This window comes from Rhinopithecus bieti, unplaced genomic scaffold, assembly GCF_001698545.2.
Source record: "Rhinopithecus bieti isolate Rb0 unplaced genomic scaffold, ASM169854v2 scaffold_18548, whole genome shotgun sequence".
NCBI lineage: Eukaryota > Metazoa > Chordata > Mammalia > Primates > Cercopithecidae > Rhinopithecus > Rhinopithecus bieti.
In genome coordinates this window covers 1,527,048-1,546,514 of record NW_016809526.1, presented here as the reverse complement: position 1 = coordinate 1,546,514, position 19,467 = coordinate 1,527,048, and the positions used below count along the sequence as shown (strand labels likewise).

The following is a 19,467-nucleotide window of genomic DNA, read 5'->3' as shown; positions in this document are numbered from 1 at the left end:
AAAAAAAAAAAAAAAAAAAAAAAAAAAAAAAAAAAAAAAAAATTCAAGAATGTTCTACAAAGCCCCAATTACACACAAGAAGAGTTTAAAGCATGTTTTAACTGAATGCAATTTTATGGTAAATAAAAAAAAACCTCAGACCCTGCCCTGGACACAAACTCCTGTTCATAGCTGACTTCGTTCAACCCTCTGTTATAGAAATACAAAGCACACATCTGCCTGTAACTCCTCTTTGTGACAACGATCTTTAACATGCATTTTCTGGAGGTTTTAGATAACATTCACTAATTGCACTGTCTGAGCAATTCATAACCAAGATATTTGAGTTTGTCTCAGAGTTTGTTTGGTTGAGAGTTTTGCATGCAGAAGATGAGAACAAGATAAGAACAAGAACAAGATACGCCTACATACGTATCTAACCAGCTACTATGGATCCCTTAAACACATGAGGGCACATGAACAACTAAGCAGCAGCTAAGTTGGGCATCAAGGTTGTGACACATTTTCACAGGTTAAGAGTGTATGCCAAGGAATTCAAAGAGGCAATGTAGGACAGTGAAATGACTGTAGAATTAGAGGCAATGTGGGTTAGTAATGGCTGTGAAATTAGGCCATTTGGGATTGGAATGGCAACTTTGAGCTGTCTGCCTTAGGACAAGTCCCTCAGATCCTGAGCCCCAGCTTCCACATCTGGGAAACAGGAATAACAATGCAAACCCTAGAGACCGTTCAGAGGATGAAATTATGTCACATGTGCAAAGTTCTTAACACGGTGCTTGGACATAGTAGGTGCTAAATAAAATAGAATAAAAACCTCTCAGGCATTGCCATGAACACTACTGAACACTTTAAAGAAAGATCATTTGAAAAAATAAACTACCTTGTCTGTAAGGGGGTCTGGCAGGCTGTCGGGAGAGAGGGTTACGGAATCTGGCATGCATCATTCTCTGGCGCAAGGACAGCATCGGAGTGGTGGAGTGGCCGGGAGGGGCGCGCGTGGTGTACCGCGGCCAGGGGTGGGTGCCGGCGACGGGGCTCGCGGTGGCAGCGCTGCGAGGCGGCGGTAGGGAAGGGAGGTGGGAGGCCCTGGGGGAGCTGCCTGGAGGTTGGGGGAGAGGTCGCTTCGCAGGAGCCAGGCTCCCTCCGCGAGGGGCAAGCGCGATGGCAGACTCCCTCTCGTCCTTGGCGAGGCTACCGTCGGCGTCTTTGCCGCCCCTGGGAGTGGAGGAAGAGGGCCACTTTGGCACAGAGGAAGACAGAAGGTCTTCCTTCCCGCCTTTAAAAAACCCCGCGTCCTCCTCCTCCTCGTCCTCGGCCGAGACCGACTGCTGGGACTTGGAGGACAGGGGCCTCTTGGAAGGAGGCTCCGACTTCCCAGGTGTGGCCTGGATCGCGCCCTCCTCCTTCTGCCCCGAGTAGGGCGCTGCCCTGCTGGGGACCCGGGCGCGGGACTGGGGGCCACCGGGTCGGCTGGGCCTGGCGAGGGAGCCCGCATGTCCGCGCTGGGACCTGTCGTCGCCACCTGCCCCTGCGCCTGTCGGAGACTCCACCTGCTGGTGCTTGGGAAGCGACGCGGCTGCATCCTTGGCTCGCGCAGCGTGCGCTGGGGCCCGCACATCCTGGGCCTCGACTTCTGTGCTGTCTTTGTCGTAGATGCCCTGAGCATCCTCGTCCTGGTTCTGGAGGGCCGTGGGGAGAATCCCTCGGGAGCTCGCCGTGTATGGGTCCGAGGAGAAGTGGGAGCGGCCCTGGGACGTGGGGCGGGGGCCCCTGGCCGGGGCCAGTGCGAGCCTGGGCTGGGAAGGTGACTGCCCCGCATCTCTGCTCTGGGGGCCCGGCTGGTGCTGGGACGTGGAGACGGGAGAAGGTGGCTGCTGTTCTGGAGCCCGGCCGGGTGTCATCCTTCTGGGAACACTCGGCCCGGGATGGTGCTGTGACCGTGCTGCGGGAGGACGAGGAGGGGACGCGTGGCGGTCTGTGGACCCCGGCTGCGCTTTGGGAGAATGACCCTCCGTGTCCGCGTCTGTGCTTTGTTGAACGTCCTGAGCCTTGGAGGACAGGGAGGAGTATTTGCCCTCAGGATGTGCATCTGCCCCTGCGGATTTGGGGTTCTCTGGGATGGGTTCCTTCCGATGCAGGCTGGCCCCTCGCTGGGGGCTTCTCCTTATGGCTTCCCAGCCCCGGGAGATGGGCTGCCTGGAGGAGGAAGGCACGTGGTCGTTGACAATGGTGGCAGGAAGCGGCTTCTCATCCTCCTCGTCTCCATGGATACCTGAGCTAAGCCTAGAGTGGGAATCCGGGTGAGAGTGAACTCTGGGGTGGGCTCGGGAGGGCACAGTGGACTGTGGTGAACTGGAGGGCTGCAGCCGAGGTCCCCGCCCAATGCCGAACCTGCTTGGAGACCTCCCGTTGGCAGCAAAGGGCTTGTGTCTGAGCAAATGGAAGTGTCCAGAGGCAGGCCGGGCCCGCAGCGTCTGGGCCGTGGCCTCCGCCTGCCTCCCGCCGTCTTCCCTATCGCCGTTACCGTCGCCTTCGCCATCAGAAGCCTCTGCTCCCACAGAGACCTGTGTCCTGGACGAGAGACGAGAAGAGACAGAGGAGGACACGGTGGACCACGATGGAACACTGGAGTTGGTGGCTGAGGCGTCCTCACCATCCTTCCCGCCCCTGGAGAGCGGAGGGCCCCGGTGTGGCTGGGTGGGCAGCAGCCGAGATGATCCCCCATGGGGTGGAGAAAGTCTTGAGGGTGGGACTGAGGCATTGGAATCTTCCTCTGCGGCCCCTGAATGGGGGGTCCTCCGCGCTGGCGAGGCTGGCTTTGCACCGGGGTGCACCGAGCTTCTGTCGCGCAGAACGCTAGAGGGGGACTGGCGGCTGGGGGACAGGGCTGGCCGGGGCTGGGCGAAGGCGCCCTTGGGGTGGGGGGAGCCCACAGCGCGCTCGTCTTCGTCTGAGTCCACCAAGTCGTTGTCATGAAAGCTGGCAGGCAGGGGAGGACGGTGAGAGGTGCCCTGGGTGGCCGCGTGGTGAGCAGGAGAGGCCGAAGCCGAGGGGGGCGCCCCTGGGCGGGGGTGGGAGGCCGGGGAAAAGCCAGGCTTATCTACACCTTCCCTTCGGGGCAGCGCTGGTATCCGGGCCCTCACTGCAGTCCTGCCGGGAGCAACGACCGAGTGGCCGTGTCTACTTGGCTGCCTCAGGGTCCGTTTCTGGTCTTGGGTGTCCGAGGGCAACATGGGCGAGTCCTCCCGGGAACCCAACTCCTCCTTCCCGGTGACTTCCGTCGACTGAAGATCCAGCTCCTCTGCCTTCTTAGCTCGAAGCTGGGGTTTTCGGGGCGCCCCACCATTCGCCAATATTTTGTTCTTCAAGTCAAGAAGAAGGTCCTTGGCATTTCTCCCTTGGGGAGAAGCAGGCACAGAGGGGTGTTGGGAGGAAGCTGGCGCTCTGGGAGAAGGTGAGGAAAGCTCAGGTTTTTCGGGTTTCCCATTGTCCTCCGTGTTCTGCTGAACATCTGCCTTACTGGCTGCAACAGATTTTAAAGAATTGCCTGTCAAAGAAGAAACTCAAAAGTGAAAGCGGAGGTGAGACAAAGTATTAAAAACAGCATATGGAGGCATTTCAAATCAGTAGTCATAATGGCTAATTTCTAATTCCTTAGAGCACTGGAAACGTGTTTTCTCAATGATAGCATTCTTTTTAAAACTTATATTTTGCTTTAAGTAACAAATATAGTCCTAGAAAATATACGTGAATTAAATCTCTATCTGTTGAACCAGGTTATGCCACATCTTATTACGTGAAGAAATTCTGAAATGAGTACTTTGAAGTAACTCATTTATTTTATACATGTAAAATCTTATATAGGATTTTCTTAATATAATTGTCAGTGTATTACAAATGCATTGTAGCCAGCCTTAATAGACAAGAAACACAAATACACCTGGTGCAAATTGCTGAACAATCTATACTCAAAGTGATGGGGAATGTGTGACGAGCAACTGATTTGTAATTTTTAAGGCATTACAAAAAGTTCCCTCCTCCCATAACATGTCCTTACCTGCTTCCTCCTTCTTGTTTAAAATTCCATTAATAGTGGACACATTTATAATTCTCAAATAAGGCTTAAAATAAAAAACTCCTGGGATAGGCAAACATTATATTAAATGTACTGTAATCACCCTGTCTTCAGAGCAGACTGACTGAGGGAAGAGATTCTATAGGGGAGAGGAACCTATATTGCAGTGAGAGCGCCAGAGGGGCAAATGTCATCCATTTCACAGATTTTTGCATGACAAAATTGTCTAATATTGCAGTCTACCATAGGTCTTCATAGCACATAATGAAGGAAAAGCTGCCAATATCCAGCATAAGTGTGAGGAAGTAGAAAAGAAAACACGGTCCAAAAACACTCCCCTCCAGTTGTGGATCTTTATTAATGTGTTTGGTTTGGATATGGATCAGGTGAGCTAGACAACTGAAATCCTTCTGGGTACAGCTGCATTCCTAAATGATGGAATACAAACCACAAATTTTACTTTAATCTTATTTTTAAATTTTACTTTTTTTAAATTTTAGATTCAGGGGTTGTACGTGCAGGTTTGTTACATGAATATATTGCATCATGGTGAAGCTTGGGCTTCTAGTGAACCCATCTCCCAGCCAGTGAATACTGTACCCAGTGGGTAATTTTTTTAACCCCCACCCATCTCCTGTCCTTTCTGCTTTGCAAACTAAACATTTTTAAAGCTACATAGAAACTGAAGAGAGCTAACAATGAAAATGTCACATTACCATTTCTTTTTTTTTTTTTGAGATGGAGTCTCGCTCTGTGGCCCAGGCTGGAGTGCAGTGGCCAGATCTCAGCTTACTGCAAGCTCCGCCTCCTGGGTTTACGCCATTCTCCTGCCTCAGCCTCCTGAGTAGCTGGGACTACAGGTGCCCGCCACCTCGCCCGGCTAGTTTTTTGTATTTTTTAGTAGAGACAGGGTTAGCCAGGATGGTCTCAATCTCCTGACCTCGTGATCTGCCCGTCTTGGCCTCCACATTACCATTTCTAAAAATGTTCTTTCCCTGTCACCACAAGCCTAAAATTAATAGTGATGTCAGATTAATCATATAATTAATACATTAATCATACTGCAATAATAATTAATGTTATCAATAATCAACATTTTAATCTTTGAGAAGACTAATTTCTAAAGGGAACACAAAAATATTTTAAAAATCAATATGCAACTTAGCCTGGAAAAATCATCGCTGAGAAGTTCCAAACCCAAGAGCATGACTCAAACAAACACAAAACAAACAGCAGGAATGGAGAGAGAGAGAAGACAGCCACAGACACACAACGCTTACTTGTTGGCACAGCGACAATGAAGGCTTTGGAGTGAGGTCCCAGGCCTCTCCTATTTGCGGCCCGGATTTTGAAAAGATAGCGTTCCCCAGGCTGCAGACCATCCACCAGGGCAGAAGTAGTGTCTCCACGATAGGTGAGGGACTTTGCTCCAAATGGTTTGAGAGCCGGGGCGTATGAAAGAATGTATTCTGAAATGATTTGGCAGATGGTTGGAAGAAGGAAACTGAAAACAGTCCTGTGTCCAGCAGGCAGACTATATGGGCAGGATGAATTAGCACGTGCATTACTAAAATTAATACACTAGCAATGCACGCCAAGTCACCAGCTGGAGCCTAAAGACACAGCAGAAGGTGAACTCACATTCATTTGGGCAACCAGACAGGGCTGTGTATTTAATTAGCTGACACTTTGCTATTTTAAGCAAATCAAACACATGAAAGCCAGGAGGCCAGTCTTCATACAATTCCCCCCAAATTTACACACCGTTGAGTTTCTAAAATTGTATTTATTTACTAATTTGCTATGATCAATATGTCCTGATAGAATAAACTAAGGAAAAAGAAGTGACAACTGCTAGGAATGGATCCTGAATAGCTTCTGACATCTTCAAGAGTTTCACTTTATTAACCTGGGTTATTTTCTTAGCACATTTAGCCAGAAAATTCCATATTTGAAATATAATTTCATTTTATAGGAATTTAAAAGTTCTTACTCAGTATATGCTGATAAAGATATTTCACAGTATTTTAGAGCTGTGAAGAAAAGTTGCTAAGTAATAGATTTATGTGATATCTAATGTTTCCATCTGTAATTGGCTTACTCTGTAGTCATATAATAGCCCTGAATTTGGAAAACCATAGCAAATTCAGTCCAAGGAACTAAAATATGTCTATGCTCACATGGAAATATTATAAGGGAATCATATTTTAAAAAATAATTTTCACCTTCAACTAAAAATTGTCATGCCTATTTTCCTCTCAATGAACCCAAGATTTACAAAACATCAAATTAATATGAGTAGGGGCTACGCATGGTGGCTCATGCCTGTAATCCCAGCACTTTGGGAGGCCAAGGTGGGCAGATAACTTGAGGTCAGAAGTTTGAGACCAGCCTGGCCAGCAGAGTGAAACCCCCATCTCTACTAAAAACAAAAATTAGCCAGTCATGCTGGTATGTGCCTGTGGTCCCAGCTACTCGAGAGACTGAGGCAGGAGAATCACCTGAACCCTAGAGGCAGAGGTTGCAGTGAGCCAAGATTGCATACTGCACTCCAGCCTAGGCGACAGAGTGAGACTGTGTCTCAAAAAAAAAAAGAAAAGAAAAGAAAAGAAAAGAATGAGTAGGAGCAAAGAAAATAACTTGAATCACAGAAAAGTCAACAATTATCAGGAGCATGGATGATCTTTTATTTTCCCTTTACCCCCCTCCTTAAAAAAGTCCTTTTTTAAAAAAAAAAAAAAAAAAAGTTTCAACCAAAAATGCTTTTGCAGCATTTATCTGGAAAAAACACAGCATTCATTTCTCATTGAAAATCAACAAACTTGTCATTTGTGGTGGTCAAAAGTAAGAATTAAGAGAACCCATTGTCTATAAAATTTTGTGATTCAAATTTTAAAATAAATTAAATCCATCTGGAAAATAAGTTTAGCCATGTCAAAGTATATTCTTCTATTATGTTTTATATTTCTTGTACATAGAAAATGCCCCGATATAATTATTAATTTTAATCTCACCACTACATCCTTATGAAAACTACCTAAGCAGGGTTAAGATACGCGAGCTCTTTTGGACATAAAAACTCAGTTGCGGTTATTATTTCTGGCAATATTTAATTGACTACCCTGGAACTTCTTTTGCCAAGGAACTGTAAATATCAACTAAGATGTCAGAGAGAGGAAGAGTACACAAGTTGCACGGTAATAAAGTCACTAGGTGTGCAATAATTACCTTTTCATTTTTTAGCTAACAAAAAGTAGTTAGCAAAAAAAGTCTTTATTCAATTTTCAGAGGTCTTCTCAGCAGCACAACAATACTTAATACAGAGGAAGTTAAAGTTCAAACTGTCATAAAAAGAATGATTTAAAGCAAGCTTGTTCAAACCGTGGCCCACAGGCTGCACGCCAGGACAGCTTTGAATGTGGCCCAACACAGATTCATAAACTTTCTTAAAATATTATGAGATTTATGCATGACCCTTTTTTTTAAAAGCTCAATCAGCTATCATTAGTGTATCTTATGTGCCCAAGGACAAATTCTTTCCAATGTGCCCAGGAAGCCAAAAGAATGGACATCCCGGATTTAAAGGGACCAAATTAATATTTTCTCTCTTGTTGTGGATCTATTCCAATGGCAAAAAAAAAAAAAAAAAAAAAGGAAAAGTGAGGAAAAAAAAAAAAAAAAAAAAAGAGAGAGTGAGAGAGAAAGAATAGTACAATCTATTCTTGGAAAAAAAAACAAAAAGTGAAAAAGCATTAAGTATAGAAAATACAGTTCCACATCGACCTTCCTTAACTTCTATTATTCCATGAAAAGACATCCTACGTGTCAGCAAACATAGTTTTGGACGAATATAAAAGAGAACCATTCAGTTTTTTCAATTAAGAAAATCTCAAAGGAGATTAGTAGTAATTTTCTGGATTTCTTTAAGCTTACATAAACATTTTATAGTTTCTGGATATATTAGACTTAAAGTTGCCCCTCAAATCTAATAACAATAAAAATTATTTATTTCTTGAATAAAACCTCCATTCCTTTCTATTCTTAGAGTATATTTGCATAGGCAGTGCCAGGAAAAACTTCAGCCTGGCTCTTTAAAATGTCTCCAAACAGATTCTAAAAGGTTCTTAAATGCTTTTACATTAAAATAAAAGATTTTGTGTGTATTTAGTATTCTCAACAGACTATTTTAAAATTTAACTAGTTGTGAATGTTTTATTCTATTTTGTTCTTTAAAATATCTAGCTTTTGCTATTTTGGTGTTATGTTTTCCTTGTCATCAATAAATACATAAACAAATGGTGACAAATAGGGAATAAATCCATTTTCCAGCAATTATTACTTGAGTTTTTCAAACCCATTAAATGTATTTATGGTCCCATGAAAGATATTGATGGCTCTGCAGGATTCCTGCTGACCTCTGCTTTTGTGATCTTCCTAGCACAATGAAAAGACCCATAGCATGAAAGCCAGGGTGTTGTTCAGACGGGAAAAGGTTATGCTGTCACACCCATGCAATGAAAAACATCCTTCCCAATAGCAACAGCAAAAAGCCTTCATAGGATGAAAAGAATAGTCACTTTCATGACTGCTTGGATCTTGGGCAATGAAAATCTTGCATGAAATATCCTTGTCCCTTGGGTGAGCACCTCTTAGACGTATGTTGCTTCCCTATTTCTTTTTCAGTCAACAAAGCCGTAAGCAGAGGCCATGTTCATCAGAATCAATGCATCTTATAGTTTAGGGAATAAGATTCCTACCTTTCACTTTCCCCTCAGTCTCTGGTAGCGCATCCCACGATACAGCAACAACCGTAGGTTTGCCATTGACAGGCCAGACGTTCAAGTTTTCAGGAGCTGTGGTAGGAGCTACAAAATGATAAGGAATGAAACATTTTTAAATGCCTTAGTGGACATTCTAGATGTAAATAGCACATGGTCTCTAGGTACACATTTTTTTTTATTGAAGAGCTACTGTGTTAATTTTTATTATACCTGAGAGAAAATTCCACACTGATTCTTTGAGTAATATAGTGATTTATGTCAATACAACCAATTCATTTAGTGAGTTTAGACATATCTAGGGAAATTGTCTTAGTAATTCAGAATTTCTTTCATTGCCAAATATTGAAATATACAAAGAAGATTAAGATCCAGTTCCAACTTCATCTTAATAAAACTTTGAAAGACATAGTTTAAGAGAAAAGAATGGTAGCCTTGGATACAAACCAGAATTTTTCCCATTATCAAATGCAGCCTCAGCCTCAGGAAAGCAGAGGCTCTCCTACAGGCAAGAGCATCCATTACCCAGAGGCATTCACACATACAATGGTGACTGATACATGCTACACACTGGGATTTAATGTGCTCCACATGTCGGAACAACAGAACAACATGCTAGTGGAAAAGGCCAACAAATGGTAAAACATGGACCCAAAGAACAGTTCTTTAACTTCTTTGCATGTATGGATAGAAACTCTACCAAAATGTAGGGTTAATGTGACTTTCAAAAATGCCCATGCTGGCCTTTGTCACTATTGGCATCTTACATTGTCTTTAAGTCTTATTTTGGGTGTAATTCCCAAATTGAAAATTCAAAGGCCATTTCAAATACAGACCAGATTCTGGTGTTCTTTGGAAGACTGACGTACTCCATTTGCCATCTCTTTCACCCTGTGAAATACGGACTGCAAATTCATACACGGTGTCTGGAATCAGGTTCTCAATCAGCACACGCCTGTTAGCGATCTGCTTATAATCCCACCTGGCCAATTCCCCCTTCTCTCGATAGCGCACAGTGTACTGTCTATAAGAAAACACAACACAATGATCTATCAAATTCTCTGCAACTCAACACTAGATGCCTTGTTTTTCCTTCCTCGTAAGTGATGACTTTGGGAGGAAAGTAAGAAAATCAAAGAGGAGAAAAATCTAAACTTTTGACTATGTGACTGGCTCAAAGAATCTGCTTAAGTTCCAAGCAAAGTTGTCTAACGTAGGAGAAAAAAACAGAGCTTAGTGTCTTTTCCAGACCAAAAAATCTTACTGCTCAAAAGAGCAAGCAGAGATTATAAAGGGAAGGGAGAGAAAGGAGACAGCTTTTATGAGGGAACTACATTATCAGGGATATGTGTTTGTGTGTATGAGTGTGTGTGTGTGCATCTGTATTTGTGTCTACTCAAGGCATCAGTAGAGACCTGGCCCAAGGTTATCTCAGCTCTCCAGAAAAGAAAGACAAAAAGACTCATTTCATCCCAAATCAGGCGTGTTTTCCATAGGTTCAAGAGGAACAGGAACATGTGGTTTTGAGTAGACTTACTACCGTGAAAAGAAGCGAAAATGTGAAACAGAGCAGGACAGAGGCACCTACAAAAGGAACTGTGGTGCATGGTTATCGGGGGAGAAATACAGTATGACCAAATATGGACAGTTCAGCAACCCCTGACAGCGGACACCTTCGACAGTCTAAGAGCCACAAACATCATTTATTTGATTCCCTTTCAAAGAAATTGTCTTTGTGGCCTCTTTGCAGTAGAAAGCATGTGATATATTTAAAATGTGCTATTTGTTACACTGAATATATCAGGAGAAGATTTCAGTTGAAGACACAGCACACCAATTAACACAACAGTTATGCTAAGAAAACTCAAGCCTTCTCTGGTTTCAGCAAGATGTTGGAAATCAAAGTCCAATGGTAAAAGGAACACTTTGTGTTGATGAAGACCACATGGCTAGGGAGAGAATCGCTACAAATCTTCTGAGGTCTTTCAAAAAAAAAAGCAGATATCTTTTTTACTAGCAGACAGTGGAGGAAACTATATATCTAATATGAATAATCATTTATATATATGTATATATATAATGCCATCATCATATCCCATTCGTTTTAAACTATATTCCCCTTTCCTGGTTGCAGAGAGGTTGAAAAATTAATACATAATAACCAGGCTACCACATCTGTGGCTCTGTCTTGGTTACTTAATGTATTCAGTCATAGAACTAAAATTTTGATGGCTATATTAATCTACCACTAACTAGAAATGCAGTTCACTAGTAGCCTTTTAACATAAGAATATTTTAACCTTATGATTGGTTTGCCTTTTATTGCTGTTGCAAACGAATATAAAAGCCAGAATAGCATAACATCATGGTTTAAGAGAAGATAAGTATTATGTGTAAATGAGCCAGACATGAAGCAAGTCAGTGTTTAGCAAAGTCTAATGAGGAGCTACTAAGCGTAAGGCATTAGACATTGTCCACCATCTACATAAAGTCCATCCTACAGTGACTCTTCCTGGATCACAGGAGGAACGGTGAGACTCCTCCCAAAGTGGACCCTGTGCATGAACAGAACATCAATGAGAGAAAGCAAAACACAAATAGAGGCAGAGAAAGAAATGGAATCTAGGAAATTTCCAGACACAAGATAAATCACTGAGCAAGTGAGATGTGAGTTCCTGCTGTGTGTACTACACACGAGGCCCTGGTAACATCTGATTTGTGGGAAATGTGTGAGCACAGTTGGGATTAACTAGGTTGTCATAGAATATTTACCATTCAGCTGTTCAGCTACAAAAGAGGCTAGTATTCATGTAAGTCAGAAAATAAAATCATTAAATACATGTCTTTTCAGGGCCAGAAAAAAACCATCTCTCATATATAAAGACAAATAAATAAGCAAAAGTACCTTGATGCAACAACTTTCTTCTGTTTTTCCAGAACAGGATCCACCCAGGACACAAGCACAGACTGAGATGACATAACTCGGACGCTTATGTCATCAGGTACATCCAATTCGTCCTCTTCTGAAATGACAATGAGACCCAGAGAAAGGCTTTCTCTCACAACAGGTTCTGCTCTGAGCTCCTCAGTCCTTGACAGGCTATTACTCACCCTACATAAGTTTTAGATTGCTTGTGTGTAATGTAGACAAAATGAAATTGATAGAAAGGTAAACAATTATTTGATTAGTCAGTGTAGAAAAACAAAAATCTCCATCTTGCATTTCTTAAACACTGGCTAAGAAATGAGCATTTTGGCCAGGCGTGGTGGCTCACGCCTGTAATCCCAGCACTTTGGGAGGCCAAGGTGGGCGGATCACAAGGTCAGGAGATCGAGACCATCCTGGCTAACATGGTGAAACCCTGTCTCTACTAAAAAATACAAAAAAATTAGCCTGGCGTGGCAGGCGGCTGTAGTCCCTGCTACTCGGGAGGCTGAGGCAGGAGAATGGTGTGAATCCAGGAGGCAGAGCTTGCAGTGAGCCAAGATGGCTCCACTGCACTCCAGCCTGGGAGACAGAGCAAAAACTCCATCTCAAAAACAAACAAACAAAAACAAAAAAAAGAAAAAAGAAAGACATGAGCATTTCAGTTTAAAAGCTGCCCAACCCAATCGACATATAAAACAGTACAAAGGGGATGCTTCGCCTGGGTGAAAGATGGTCCAAGTAACTCAGTGCTTTCTCAATATGCACTGTAAGTTTCTGGAAAATAATAACATTTTTATGGGAAGCAAAAGTTTAGGAGAAGGAAAACTCAACTCACATTTCCTTGATGATCATGGCATGAAATGAAAATTCTGGTTCAAACAACTGGAAGATTCACGTTGGGTTTGATGCCCTCACATTTTAGAAGGTGTGAGTCCAAGACAGATTAAAACGTGTTCAGATATGAACCAGAAGTCAGTTTGCCAATTTCTTACAGATTTACCTTTGTTATCAATAGAACGTATCACAGTCGCAAAGCTTATAGCCTCAGTTCAAAAGATTCACAAGGCGTCTTCAATATTACTCTGTAGTCTCTTGGGTTTTTTGCTTGTTTTAGTTTTTTGTTTCATTTTTTCTTGTCACTTTTCAGGAACCATATTTCAAAAGGATGTGGATGTTACCACCAGCAGGGGAAGGTGAAAATATTTAGCCTTCTAGAAAAGTGATATAGGGACTTATCCTATGGCAGCAAGTCATCAATAGTAAGAGTGAAACATTGTATTTGTGGAACTTCATACAGTGTAAAAAAGTGTAACTTTGATTTTATGTTGTGAACTCATGAAAACAATTATATTGCAGATTGCCTCTTTAAATTAAGATATGTGGTCCAGAAAAGGTGCCTGTCATTTGTTAATGTATCAGGAATATAGAAAATGTCTGTGAAAGGACGTAGGAAATGTAACCATGTGGACAGTGATCAGGCTCTCAGCAAACCACTATGATGCTTTTTCTGAGGATTCTGAATGTCATTTTAATGCAGATAGAGCTGAAATAACATGTGTGTGCTTATCTTGCATGCACCACCTCCTGCCTGCTCTTCCTTCTCTCTCGTCGTTCAGTGCATCACCCAAGGCAATTTAGGCTTGAGTCAGACTGCACCTTTACTGGAATGAATGCTTGGCTGCTCCTATCGCAGCAAATCTACTGCACAGTGAAGTGGCTCAAAATAAATAGTGAAATGTATTCCATCACAAGAGCACTCTATCCTTTGCATATGAAAGCAGCACGCTTACACCCAAAATGTGACCACGTTTGCCCTGTTATTTCTTTTAGCCTCAGTAAAATGCATGTAATTCATCATTCAGCCAGCATCATTTGGAAACAACATAGCATTCATACCAGACTATGGTTTTACCAAATGCATCCTTAGAAACATACCTGAAATCTTTCGCTTTGTTAGGGCAGCCCTGTAGACTGGTTGGCTCCGGCCCTGGGAGTTCATGGACTGCAGGGAGACGACATACACGGACTCTGAGGCTGTGGACCAGGGAGTGAGGGATGAGATTCTTGTTTGGATTTCTCAGAAACGTACATCCCCTGGGGGTGGAGGGGGGTTCTGCATTCCTCCTCCCCTTCCCCTTTTCCATTTTCTCTTTCTGGGGCATTCCCACTTCTTGAGGACAATGAAGGGCGAGCCCAAGAACTGCAGGAATTAAACCCAAAAGAACACTATTGTATTAGAAAATGGGGAACCGATTTTACCAGTAATTCCTGAAAATAGGTTTCTACCTCATCAGCATCAAAAGAGATAAACAAAACAAAATAAAACCATCAGAAAGAGATAAATGCTTTAAAAAAAGAAAAGAATAACACGTTTACCCACATAATTCCCCAATTTCCTTCTACTTCCAGAATTGGTAAGAGGGGTTACTGGGTTTTAATCTGTTACCAGAAAGAAAGAAGAAAAGAAAAGAATAGCCAATGTGCAACACGAGTATACCAGGTCTTTCTTTCCCTGTGGAATGCTGTGCCCTTCAAAGCTAAAATCCTCAAAACAGAGTCTCTGAAGATTTACTAACAGCACATGGAAGACTTTCACTGTACCCCTTATTTCTGGATGGTTCTCTCAGTCAGTTCTTGCCCCCACCCTCTGAGGATCCCACTAGCATGCAACGAAACTCGAACTTGAAAATTGAACAGTTGGTCCTTGAACAACACAGGTTTGAACTGTGCAGATCCACGTTATACATGGATTCTTTTCAACCAGATGCAGATAGGATTGTATTCCAGAGATGCCAAACCCGTGCATAGGGAAGGCCAGTCTTTGCTGTATGTGGATTCTGCAGGGTCTTGAGTCTGCACGGATTGGGGTATACTCAGGGAATGATGGAACCAATTGCTGTGTACACCAGGGGCCATTGTAGTTGGAGAAAAAAAATGCAGGGATGGAACAAAACTTGTCCTCTCAATTAGTATGGAATCATAAAGTCTGAGACCCAGGTAAAACCTTTTTTATTTTTTATTTGACCTTCTTATCTTATAAATAAGGACATAAAGCTCTAACAATGGAGTGACTTGCCCAGGATCACACACTTAATAACTCATAATCTATCCTGAATCCAAAATTGCTAATGCCTCACTCCAGACTCTCTGACCAAGGCTCCTGTTGCAGCTTTAATCATTTCAAGAATAAAAATGTGGCAATCTGGCCTATTTCTAGTACTGATAGTTATAATATCAGGTAGGACCTAGGTCAGTTAACGGAAGTGACACTAAGATCCTAAGGGGAGCTGAGAGCACGCACTCTCTCCTTCAGGCACTGTACATGTTCAGATGGCAGCGGGAAATCATTCTTTTGTCTTTACAGGCATGTTGTGCTAAACATGAAAGAAGACTTGTGTTCAAAATTCTCATACAGAGGGACTGTTTATGGAGAGTGAGCTGCTGTAGAAGAATCAGAGGTTTCAAGGGAAGAGGATAATATTTGACAGCCTGCTCTCTACAGAGAGAAAGCGGGTGATACTCCAGCCATAAATGAGTAAATGATTTACACAGAGGCACTCGGCATTCACCTCTTATTCTACCAGAAGATTTTTAAATGTGTGTTTTATAAAAGGGGGGAATAGTTTGTAACACTTGAATACACAGAACATTAAACTAAGCTTCTATACGGAGGAGTCACTTCAGATCTGTTCGTTACTTGGTGCTATTGACGACGGAATCTCGCCAGAAGTAAAGAAACAAACCAACAAAAATAGCCATTCAACCTCACAGTCCAGGGACACATGTAAGTAACTAAACAGGGAAAGCAGTGTCCCATCATTTCTCAAGAACCACCAAGAAAAGAATCACTTCCCACAACTGAAATCTGTATGTGCCTTCAATGTATTTCTTAAAGTTGAGATTTTTTTTTTTAATGCCTAGATTTCACGATTTGCTACACTCTCGAAACTAATCTTGGCCCAAGGTTACCATTAAGAAAAAGTTTTACTCTGCAGTAAACACAATGACAGCTCTCCCTTGTGCTAAGCTTCTCACGTGCACTTCTTCATTGAGTCTTAACAAGGCCCCGTGCAGAAGCTACTGTTGTTGTCTTCACTTCACAGACAAGGATAGCAGGCCCACCCAGGTCTGCAGGCACCAAAGCCTGACTCTCAATTACTGCAGATGAGGAGGGGCGGGTGCAGAGCTGAATAGGCTGCAGACACCCGCAAGCTGTCTCTTCCTCATAGAGATATGATGAACATACAATGGTGTCAAGATGACCTCTTTCTGTGCCCCTGATTACTGAATAAAGAGGGAAATGGGCCAGATGAGGTGGCTTACATCTGCAATCCCCAGCATTTTGGGAGGCCAAGGTGGGTTGATCATCTGAGGTCAGGAGTTCAAGGCCAACCTGGCCAACATGGTGAAACCCCGCCTCTACTAAAAAATTCAGAAATTAGCTGGAGATGGTGGCAGGTGCCTGTAGTCCTAACTACTTGGGAGGGTGAGGCAGGAGAATCACTTAACCTGGGAGGTGGAGGTTGCAGTGAACCGAGATTGCGCCACTGCACTCCAGCCTGGGTGACAAAGTGAAACCCTGTCACGAAAAAAAAGAGAGGAAATGAAATTCCCAAAATGGCCCCAACGTCATCAGCCCAGCAACCCCAGGAACCCCCAGTCAGTGCCACCACATTTGCCCACTTTCCGACCTCAAGTGTGTAATGGACGTGGCACAAATGCCCTCCCCCACTCCCACAGCTCCTTGGTGACTTGTAGAAGGAAGTCCCTTGCTCCCTCTCAGCTCCCCATCCTGCAACCTCCTCTCCCCTGACAGTTCCACGGCCCCTCCAGCTGCAAGTCTTTACCCAAATGCCACCTTCTCTGTGGAGCCTCCTTTGACAGTCAGTTCAACACTGGGGCCTCCCTGGGATCGCGTCTGATGCACGAGATGCCCAGTAAGATGTGTTTAGTGACAGAGAGTGGCTCAGAGAGCGGCTCTCCGCTGCAGGACATAAGGCCCACCCCTCAAGGTTCCTTAGCATATGACCACTCTCTGTAGTACCAAGGGTTCTATGGCCTCTCTGGTATAAACAGTTTGAAAATCCCATGCAGGATAAGTGGGTAGACAGGCTTCCCATGACATGGCAGGTCCATTCCAACACCTTGAGGAAAATCCACTTCAGCCCCATCCTGCACCACCTTTTCCCCATGATGGGGCAAGCTTCCAGGAGCCCTCCTCCTCACAGTGACCTCTTACATCATTCACGGTAGCAAGTCTAGTGCTTTTTACGTGTGAAAATTTAAGAGCTAACTCATTTTACCAGAAGCCCAAGAGGCTGTCCTGTCCACCCAGGTGGGGACCAGAACCCACCCAGATCTCAGATCCAATATTTGCTCACGTTCAGGCAGCAAAAAACATCCTTCCACCATGTTCAGGTGAGCCAGCAGTTCACTACTGAAGAAATAAAAACAATGACAACAACAACAGATCCAGTCAGTTGAAAAACTTATCGATGCTAAGTGGCACTTTAGTGTGCGCCATTCCCAAAAGGCTCAGAACAAAGCGAGCTGTCCGTTGAAACAAAGCTCCCCTGCAGCAGAGGAGATGCAAAAACAGGGACTCTATTCCCCTGCTGATATGCCGTGCAGAATTTGACCCGCATCACCAAAGTAGAGCCAACTTACCTGTGTCGGGTGGCTCAGGAAGGAATGACTGAAGGGTATACAAATTATTCTGTGGCATCAGGGGGTTGAGTCTCTAATTCGAGGTCTTGCTGCTAATACTAAAGTCACGCTTGGCAAAGGACATCCAACTTGAGTTTCTCCTTTTGCTTCCTGCATTCCCTTGACATTTCACGTGCTGCTGCAGCAGAGGGGTGGCTGGTCTCCTTTGTGCTTGAATAGGTCTGGAGTCCATACTCTGGGCTGGCTTTGACGCTGTGCCTGGCTCTCTCAGCTGCCTATGCTACCATGTGGAGACCACACAAAGGCACAAAACTCCATGCGGCCAGACCGTGCCTGGAACACCCAGCCCGCCCGTACCTGGAACACCCGCCAGGCAGCAGAGTTCCTCCAAGACAGTCTTCAGCAGGTGCCTGAACAGCTACAAACAGAATAGGGACATCCTGGACTGTATCAGGGAAGGGATCTGATGTGACCATCCACCCAATGTCTCCGCCAGATCAAATCCAAACTGGTGACATGTGGAGTAGAATTTGGCCTGCATCACCAAAGTTGAGCCAGCTTACCTGGACCCAGGGAGCTGGCCTCAGAGGTCCTGAAGAGCACAGAGCTGCTTATCCAGGCTCCTAAATGCATGGTGGTACCTTCTGCAGAGTTAGGAGCTCTCAGAGCTCCTAGGAGTGTGGTCTCGTCAGGCTTCCGTCCAAGCCAGTGCTCTGTTTCCACGCAGCTGCTGCCTACCTCAGCTGTTTCCTGAGCACCGTTTCTGTCTGTGCAGGCCGGCAGCTCTCCTCCTAGGCAACTCTCCCCTCTCCTCCTTTACCACGCCCTTGTCTGGTCTCGCCTGTCTCTGTCTTACTGTCTGCCCATCCCTCTCCTTATCTGAGGGATTTTACCTTTTAAGACTAAGAGGCCCCAAGCAATGGTTGCCAGGCTGCCTTCTCAGCATCGCCTCCCGGCATAGCACACACACCTTCCCCCACCGCTCCCACCTCCAGCCTCCACACCACGGGGCAGGAAGCTGAGATGCCTGCCTACAGGCAAGGGAAGAGGCCCCTCCAGGTAACGGAAGAGGCTCCTCCAGGTAAGGGAAGAGGCCCCTCCAGGTAAGGGATGAGGCCCCTCCAGGTAAGGGAAGAGACCACTATAGTTAAGGGAAGAGACCCCTACAGGTTAGGGAAGAGGCCCCTCCAGGTAGGGGAAGAGGCCCCTCCAGGTAAGGGAAGAGAAGCCTAGGTCTTACATGAGTCTTCCAGAAGGCCCAATAAATCACATCCTTTCCCTTGCTTGAGTACTGAACTGATAGGAAATGCCAGAACAGTCATTTGTGGGGGCTAAAAACCTTATGACAGTGGTAAGAAGCAAGCTGGGGAACATAGGGCAAGTATGCTTTACACGGAACCCAGAATTAGGCTCTCTGCTCAAGGAGCCCTGGGCCCTGCATGTGCTCTCTGTGGCCTGGCTTCCCCACAGGGGCAGAGATGAAGGGCCCAGCCATGCTTACCCCATGCTTCTTCCAACACACCAATGAGAGAAGCAGGAAGCAGGGGTAAGACAGCTCTGGGCACTGTCTCCACAGGCAGGAAGCATCAGGCCCGAGGGATATGTCGATAAGCCATGCCCCTCACAGAGCCAAGCCTATGGCCGCTATCCAGGCTTATGGATGAATAAGGCCTGCAAAGATCAGGACTCTCCCTCCAGGCTAGAACGAGCACATAATCTCTCCCCATCACAGCAAAGGTTCCCATCAGCATTCCCTGGCCAGTGCTTCCTTTACCCAGTAAGGGGTAGACAAAAGGGAGGATAGCCTGAGTGATGGTTAATACTGAGTGTCAACTTGATTGGATTAAAAGATACAAAGTATTGGCCAGGTGTGGTGGCTTATGCCTGTAATCCCAACACTTTGGAGGCTGAGGTGGGTGGATCATCTGAATTCAGGAGTTCGAGACCAGCCTGGCCAACATGGTGAAACCGCATGTCTACTAAAACACAAAATCAGCTGGGTGTGGTGGCATGTGCCT

The 19,467-nt window shown here is 44.7% G+C and overlaps 1 protein-coding gene across 1 annotated transcript in view; it reads right to left on the bottom strand.

Moving 5' to 3' along the window:
• FNDC1 (fibronectin type III domain containing 1) overlaps window positions 1–19,467 on the bottom strand; it is a 101,559-nt gene that overhangs the window by 36,336 nt on the left and 45,756 nt on the right. Inside the window, exons 6-11 of the mRNA XM_017889676.1 lie at window positions 13,718–13,816; window positions 11,759–11,876; window positions 9,690–9,877; window positions 8,833–8,940; window positions 5,356–5,544; window positions 881–3,523 (exon numbers count right to left, since the gene is read on the bottom strand). Of these exons, the coding sequence (XP_017745165.1) occupies window positions 881–3,523; window positions 5,356–5,544; window positions 8,833–8,940; window positions 9,690–9,877; window positions 11,759–11,876; window positions 13,718–13,816 (3,345 nt within the window). The remainder of the gene's footprint in view (window positions 1–880; window positions 3,524–5,355; window positions 5,545–8,832; window positions 8,941–9,689; window positions 9,878–11,758; window positions 11,877–13,717; window positions 13,817–19,467) is intronic.